General features: G+C 46.2%; 1 protein-coding gene across 1 annotated transcript in view; it reads right to left on the reverse strand.

Annotated features, from left to right (window-relative positions):
* The window catches only part of CRB2 (crumbs cell polarity complex component 2), a 30,634-nt gene that overhangs the window by 12,701 nt on the left and 9,295 nt on the right, over nt 1–8,638 (reverse strand). Inside the window, 5 exon segments of the mRNA XM_031057327.1 lie at nt 4,435–4,548; nt 5,428–5,610; nt 6,067–6,206; nt 6,620–6,815; nt 8,534–8,638. The exon segment at nt 8,534–8,638 is cut by the window's right edge and continues 157 nt beyond it. Coding sequence (XP_030913187.1) covers nt 4,435–4,548; nt 5,428–5,610; nt 6,067–6,206; nt 6,620–6,815; nt 8,534–8,638 — 738 coding nt within the window.

The following is an 8,638-nucleotide window of genomic DNA, read 5'->3' on the forward strand; positions in this document are numbered from 1 at the left end:
TCCAGCATATCCCTGCTGCCTGCCTCCTGCAGTGCCCAGCAGCGCCCACAGCCTCAGCTCAGCAGGGCAAAGCCAGGAGACAATCTCCTGCCCTTGCTGTGCTCCAGGTGAACTGCCAAAATCCGTGAATGAGGCCAAAATGTTCTTTTCATAGGCTAAGCCAAAAAGCTGCGTTTCCACCATTGTGCAATATTTAAACCATAGGAACAAGGGGAGTTCCAAATGCAGAGTGAACCCAGGCCCTGCTGCACATTCACTAGTGAGGGAATCAGGGTCCATCAGGCAGTTTTCCTTCTCCCTGTTCCCTGTTCCAGTGATCTGTGAGCACAGACATTTCCACTCTGCTGTATTCACTAAGAAAAGTCTCAGGTTTTAATGACCATGGTCTGTTCCCCTGAAGTCAAACTGGATGGAAAGAAATTCCTTGCATTATGCTGAATGTATGGTTCAGACACAGCAGTACACAATCAAAACTCTCTCTTTCCTCATTAGCCACTTTACTAAATTAGCTGTTGCAGTCTCCTTTTTCCTCTATGGTTCTGGGGTTAGTTTTTATTTTGTTTTTTAATATAGCTACTTTCGTATTACAAAATTTCTGGAGGCAGAGTTGTATTTTTGTGTTGTAAAGACCCAGAGAATTTTCTTATTTCTGTGAAGAAATGTTATCTTGAGAGCCTTTCCCCAAACTTGGAGTCTCTGTTTGTATCAATGTCAGGTCCAAGCAAACAAAACCTCCCACATGTCACTGTCTGGAATCTCCATTAGCAGTATCACTAAGATATTTAAAAAGCGTTCCAACAACTCCCCTTGCCATTTCGCTTTTGTAATTTTACTCAATCCAAAGATGCCAGTGACTTTTACAGATACTTGAAGTGGGAGGGATATGGTGAGTGTTTGTTTGGAGTCAAAACCTCTCAGATAGCCACAGACCTGTGCACACACAGACCTATCCCAGCACAGATTTGGAACATTATCTCTGTTAGCTACTCTGACCCTTCTGTTATTGTTCAGGAGAAAACAAACAGGCAGTTGTGCACATTCAGCCACTACAGCAACAATAAAGTGTAACAACTGTGGAGACTGCAGAACATTCAATGTCTTCAAAAATATGTCTATTTTGGTTTATGCACCCACACATTTATCTCCACATACACACACAGAGTCTACCTGGACACTACTGCCTGGAAATCCATCACATCCCAATGCACCCAGCACAGATTCTGCTCTCACCTGGCACCAGGCACAAGCAGGCTCTGGACTGCAGCACTCACAGCCTTCTGATCAGATGACAGGGAAGTCAAAAGGTCTGATTAACATGGAGCTGTGATCCAGCAGGGAGAAGAAACGTGGAGCGGAAGGGAAGGGGGGGAGCCTCACCAAGTGCTGCCTAGCTCCCTTCAGCTATATTTACCAAAAGGGATTTGGTTGAAGGTGGAACAGGCCTCTAATCTCTTTACTATCTTAACCTTTTAGCTGCCCTTGCTCTAGAGGCGCCGTCTCTAAAACAAATCTGACTTAAGAAATACCTGCACAAAAAAATTACATCTATCCAAAGGTGGTTAGAAGGAAGAAGCATCTCCCATTTATTTCCTGACCCATGACCCAGGAATTCAAGCCCATTTGATCTGGGCTGGCGCCCTTACAGAGTCACCATTTATAGCTGCTGCACAGAAGGTTTCTGCTTCTTTAAGGAGACAAAGACATTTTGGCTGAACAAAGTGTGATGGTCAATAAGCTCTCCAATTATACTGGGACACATTCACACCATATCACCTTCTGATATGTCATGAAAGTAGAAGTGTTCCTCAGCCATGTGCAGAAGAGCTCAGAATGTTCCCATGATCACAAGATGCCAGTGCTCGGGGCTGGATGGCTGCGATGGCAGGGGCTGCCCAGTGCCACAGTGCCTGCTGCAGGACACAGCCTCTTCTGCCTCAGCTTTAGCTCCAGTGGGGGCACTTAGGACATTTACAAGTTTTTAAAGAGTGAATGATCCAAACTTCAGTGATAACATTTTTGCAGGTTAAAAATCAGTGTCCATGTCAAATGGAGGTACCTGTCTTTTTCTCATCCTGGCCTAACCTATTGCCTAATAAATACCTGATGGACTGAAACCATTTCTGAAAAAAAAATTCAGAATTCATTTTGTTGGATTTCTTTTCCCCCTAAAAGACAGACTTTTCCTAATATGCTTTGTCTCTTGACCACAGTTGCCATCACTTCCAAGAGCATGCAAGATTCCCTCTCCTTTGCACCTCATTTAGTACCCATGCAATCTTTTGATTTGTACTTCTTGTATCCTCTCAGGGTACCTATATCCTCTGCTAAAGCACAAACCATGTGCTGAACAGACTCTTCAGGACCTGTGATGTTGTTCTCTCAGGAATCAGGCACCACTTTTGCAACAACTACGTTTCAGAGAGAAGGTTCATCTGCCTGCATTACACTGAGAGAGCACTGAAGCAGTTAATTTGCAAAGAAGGAATTTCTCCTGACTTGCATTGTTATCCCAACACTCCCCAAATTCCTCAGACTGAAGAAGCAAACACACAGAAGGAACCCCTGCCGCCCCAAGAAAGCATTCTTCATCAGAGTAGCAAGTTCACTTTAATCAGCAAAGGCAGCTTAAACCCAAGTTCATGGCAGATCTAAGCTGCCACAGAAATGGGTTTTGAAGAGAAACATTATGGGAAGCTTCACAAAGTTGTTCTGTGATCCTAATACGAAGTAATAAGCTGTTTACCCAGCATGACTGTACTGGGATTAATTGACAAAGGAGGGGAGATTAATTGCTATTATTTCCCTGTCAGCTTCACTCCTCCACACGCACTCAGTGATCTCACAGACTGCTCCCAGCCTTTTGCTGGGTTGATGTGTCAGAACTACCTCAGCTGAGACAAAGTCCTTTACCAAAAGTCATATCCAGAAGAGCAACCTGCTTCTAATCCTCTTCAAGTACTAATGAACCCAAATTTGATGCAACAGAATGAACTCTACCACTCCTTTGCCCATCAGCCCATGTTTCTGTCAGCTTTTCTGCCCATGAGCACACTAAGAATTGGAAAGGATTAAACAGATCTGCAGTTTGGCAAAGTACAATGAAATTCTGAGCTCTGTGTGGGTGCTGGGGCACTGCAGGAGGAAAAGAGAACAGGGCACAGATCTGAGTGGGAATTCTGACAAGAAGGATAAACTTTAAACCATCTCTTTGGACAAGATCTCAGTTCAGAGTACAGCATTGTAACTGTCTGAGAAAGCAGTGATAACAAGCTTAGATAAAAGCTCATTTTCAAAGGCATCTACAAAAGCAAATTTTTCTTGATCTGGCCTAAATTAGCAAATGAGATAGGTCACAGAAACTATTCAGCCCAGTTACAGAAGGTGTTAACTAGAAGCTGATTTTACATTCTGGGAATGAAAGTAATAGGTCTTCCCATGAAAGAGCTGGGCAGAATTAAACCAACACAGCTCAACCACTGCAACCACAGAAGGAAAACAGAAAATTTTCCCATGCCATAAAGGCCTGAGAGGCCTCTGGAATGTTGTTACCTGCTGTTGCAACTTAAGGGACAGGGTTTTCTTCTGGCTTCAAGTGTTCCTTTCTCCCACGAGATGGCAGCCTGGTAACACTGTGGAGAAGTTACCCTCATCTAAAATCCAGAAATCTAGGACTGTGCTGGGATCACGTTTCTTATAAACTACTCTGGTGTTAAATTGCCCAACACATGTGGAATTTAAAGATGAAGAAGACTGAGAATGAATATTTTAAAGAAAGATGAGGTTTAGTACCAGTTGGCAGAGGACCTTCCCAACAGGGCTAACATTCACCATCTCACAGATTCTCAACCACAAACTGAACCCGTAGGGTCAGGCAGGGCATGTGGGGAAGAATCCAGACTCCTCATTCCCTTGTAAACAGAGAAGGCTTCCTTTGCTCACATCACAAAGACCTTTTGACCTCCTAACATAGCAGATCAGCCAAAGATGGCTGGCTCTTATCATCCCAGGGTGTTAGTGAATGGCGATGTTTTACAGATGCTTATGTGCTGGTGAGCCAATCTGTTACAGCCAGTACAATCTGTGACACTTAGAACATTAAACATCCCTTCTTTTATTTAAAGGCTGGTTTTCTATATATTTCCTGCATGTATAGAAACCCCCACAGTTCTCCCAGATAACTTTCACTCCAGGATAGAGATGCCCTGGGTACTCTGATCTTAGACTTTATGCAGTTGATCTTATGTCTCCAAATCTAGTTCATGGCCTATCACGTTACTTGCCTACATTCACCCAGCTTTGAGCCCTGAAGTGCAGACATCCTTGCTGCACACAGCCAGAGCAGCTCGCTACTGCCCTCTCATCCTGGAATGCTGCAGCAGTTCAGCATTAGCCAAGCAAGAGGCTCTGATGCCAGGCACCCCTCCCCCAGGTTACCTGAATAACCAGGTGGGCAGTGACAGAGGAAGCCATTCACCAGGTCCTGGCAGCGCCCTCCGTTCTGGCAGGGCTGGGACTCACACTCGTTGATGTTGGTAGAGCAGGTGTCCCCTGGAAAGTGAAAACACAAACACAGCTCCGAAGTGCACTTGTGCAGCACTGAAACAAAAATTACAACTGCAGTCTTAAGTTTTGCACTTCTTTTCTTTCACCTAAAAATGGAAAAGAATTCCTCGAAGTCTAGCATGTCCCTGCAGGCACTGGCACACAAACACCAGCACAGAACAATGGGGAAAAATTAAGTATGAAATTATTTTCCAGTCTCAAACACTGGCAAGATCAGAACTTCTGAACCATTCTCATCTAAGCAACAGTGGACCAAACACTCATATTTCTCTCATAAAATAATAAAATATTATTGTTTATGCCTTCCCACTAGGGAATTTCCCTAGCTATTAAATTCAGCATTTTACACATATCTCCAATCCATGGAAAGGGTGATATTTCAGTGGAACATCCACAGAGCTTCTAGTTCCAAGAGCTCCATACCAAGAAACTCCTTTTGTCCCACTTTGATTATACAGTTGCTGCCACGAGAGCAGTCTCACCAAGAAAACACCTAGAACAGTAATCTGTGACTCCAGGGAGTTAGCTTCCTCTGATGAGGGATTTCAGAGATACCCCTAGGGAAGAATCCTGCCATATGCATGAGAGACTGACAAAGGGAAAACACCCTGGCACCTGCATAGCCAGAGGGCACTAATGGCAGCATGGGGAAGTGCACAGGCTGCTGCCTCAGCCTGGAGACAGTTTTGGACATGGAATGACATTCAGCTGTCTGTAATGGGAGCAGAAGCACATTCCTGATGCATCAGCCCCTCTGAAGTACCAGTCCTTAAGAGATTTCTGTCGCAGAGATAACATTGCCCATCTCCTCAAACAGCAGCCCCACCCCGTGCAGACAGGATGAACATTTGCTGTGCAGCTCACCTGTAAAGCCTGGCTGGCACTGGCACAGGAACCCAGCTGCTTGGCTGTAGCTGAAGTTGCTGGGGAAGTGGGGCTGTGTCCCGTAGTGGGCTGGGTTGGAGCGCTGCAGGCACAGGCCACCATTGTGACAGGGCTCTGTCACACACTCATCCACATCCTCCTCACAGTGCTGCCCAGTGTAACCTGCCACGAGACACTGCTGTCAGCATTTGCACCACTTCACTGCAGCTCAGCTCCCAAATGCTGTGCCTCACTCAAAGGAGGGAATATGACCCCCAAATCTCATCTAGCAGAGAGCCCCTGGGCCCTTTAATTTCTTCACTATGTCAAATGCAGGAACAAAAATCCTCAATTTACAGGAAAGCATCACCTCATGATAGAGGAACTCATGGTGGAAAATGTCAGAAAACAGAAAGAAAATTTTATGGCTGGGAATCAGGGTGATTTTTGCAGGTCAGCTGGATTTTGGGATGACCTGTAAAGGGCAGCAGTGCAGCATGACTGTTCCAGACAATGAAAACTCACAAGGGGCCATGCAGAATGGTCATTAATTCTCTACTTCCCCAACACAGCAATCAAGCACATGCTGTCCATGGCTGTGTGCCCACACACCACACGGGCAGAGAGGCCCCAGCCCACCTGGCCAGCAGGCACAGCTGTAGCCCTTGATTCCCTCCAGGCACGTGGCACTGTTGTGGCAGGGGTCAGAGGCACACTCCAGGATGTCCAGCTCGCAGTGGGTCCCCTCGAAGCCAGTGTCACTGCAGTCACAATGGTAGCTGTGGGACACCAAACAGAGCAAGGCATCAGCTCAGCCTTGGACAGCAGAGCCCCAGGTGAGGAATGGGCAAAAGAGCTCAGCTGTCAATGCTCACACCACTCGTGTTCACACCTTACCCGTGGAAAGGTAAATTCAGACACACAGGTATGTTCTCAGCAGTTGCCTGTGCTATTCATGCTCTGCAAACCACTCCTCTGTGTTTGTTCCTCCCTTCCTTTAAGCACCCCTGGAGTTCTGCTGCTGGGAGGGGGCTTCTCCCTTATTGCCACAAATCATTGTTTCTGCCACTCAATGTACAAAACACTAAATCCATTCCCCCCACAGCTTTCTACTCTGATTTTCACAGGCTGCACTGAGGAGACCTTTAGATCTGTCCTGGTGTCTAACTGCCCCCCAGCACTGGTTTCTCACCTGTTAATGAGGTCATGACATGTCCCATTGCTCTGGCATGGCTGGCTCTCACATTCATTGATGTCCACCTCGCACTGGGTTCCTTCATAACCTGGTGCACAGGTGCAGGTGTAGAACCCAACATGATCATTGCACAGGGCCCCATTCTGGCAAGGGTCTGAAGCACATTCATCTATTTCAGTATCACAGTTCACACCTTTGTTAAAAAAACAGAAAAATATCTGTGTTACAAATCCACAGAAGTGTATATGCACTGCCCGGAATTCTGAGATTAAATCACAAGAGTTATCTTGTTTTATCATCAGTTATCAACCGCAGATGGCTACCAGAGTGCTCTCTACCTGCTTCTCTGAAAATAAATTCCATTTATTTCAATTGTTTGTATCTTCCTTTGTGATACCCAGGAAAAAAGCACTAAAGTAGTGCAAAACACTGGGTACAGTGATACCTGATGTTAGGAAGTAATTTTATTGGGAAATGCTATTAAAAATACAGTGTTAGCTCCACTATTGGTTACAGCAAGTAGCGCCTGTTTGGTACAAAATCCCGATCTCTCTGATAGAACAAGACCTCATGAAAATTTCTATGCAATTATCTTATCTATATTGCACCTCTTTGAGCTGCCTGTGGCCTGGCATCACCTCCAAACCTCACTCATTACAGTGGCACCTATCAATCCATCTAATCTGCCCTCCTTGGCAAAGGCTCCCCACAGAGTGGGCATGGCCATCCTAATCCTGGTGGAATGTGGGCCCCCTAATCTGGTTCAAACCCCTCAATACCCATACAAAACTCCTTTACCCAAATTCCAGCTGCAAACACTGGGAAACGACCTGGCCTTGCCAGCCAATGGTGCTCAAACTTCTGGATGAAGAACTAAATCCCAAGGCTAAGCCTCATGATTGACATCAGAATAACCTGAAGCACAACAAACTCCCCCAGCTGCCTGGGTCACTTTATCACTCCTTTGGCAGGGAACCCCACAATCCTGAATTGAGGATTCAGCACAAAGATAAAAAAAGAAACTGATTTGCAAAGACAGAATTATGCTTGATACACAAAATCACCAGTAACCTTAGGGCCCACATTAAAAAAATCTGTCTTGTTTCTCCTTCATCTCTCTTCATTTTTATCAGAGAGTGAGTCAGCATCAGGGACTACATTCCTAATGTTGTAACTTCTCCTCATTCCAGTGGTAATCAGCAGCATTCCTTCACAGCAACTCAACTCCTTAAACACTTCCCTCTGTGAACAGGAGGAAGGCTGAGAAAGTTCATGTGCGAAGTGGTACCAGGCAGACATGGACACATTCCACCCCATTCCACTCCGATAAGCAGAGCTGGGGGAAGGACAGGCCCCCACTGCCTCCCTCACAGATAACTCACAGGTGTGGATTCCTCTCTGAGTCACCATTGGCACAGATGCACAAAAGAGAAACACTTAAATCATATGCCAAATAAACATTCGCCAGGCATGAAAGAATTGGAAAGCTCCAGCTAAAAGACACTTTTTTCCCAAAAGACAAGTACTTCCCTTGGAAAAATCCTGCTGGACAGGACAAAGAATTACAGGCCAGGTCAGCAGAGCTGTTATACCTGGAAACACTAAGTATCCATTTCCTGATGATAAATATCTTTTTATGCAATCTCCCTTAATTTTATGCTGAGAACTAATCACAGCTACCTTGTGCCTGTACCTGTGTCCAGTCTCAGTCCACTCCTGGATCCCTGTCTCTCAACACCTACACCACACTTGGAATTCAGGGTCTCAAGCACTGCCTGGGAGCTGCTGCCAGCAGCCCTAGGGCATTGCTCACTGCTATCCCCAGCCGCTGCGGGAATGCAGAGCCCTGGTGAGGCAGCGAGGCAGGTGCTGAGCCCCGGAGCCCCTCGGCGCAGGGCGGGCCGGCCGTACCTGCATAGCCGGGCGCGCACTGGCACTCGTAGCGGTCCATGTGGTTGAGGCAGGTGCCGTGGTTGCGGCAGGGCCGGGACGCGCACTCGTCGATGTCGATCTCGC

Source organism: Geospiza fortis, unplaced genomic scaffold, assembly GCF_000277835.1.
Source record: "Geospiza fortis unplaced genomic scaffold, GeoFor_1.0 scaffold27, whole genome shotgun sequence".
Lineage (NCBI taxonomy): Eukaryota > Metazoa > Chordata > Aves > Passeriformes > Thraupidae > Geospiza > Geospiza fortis.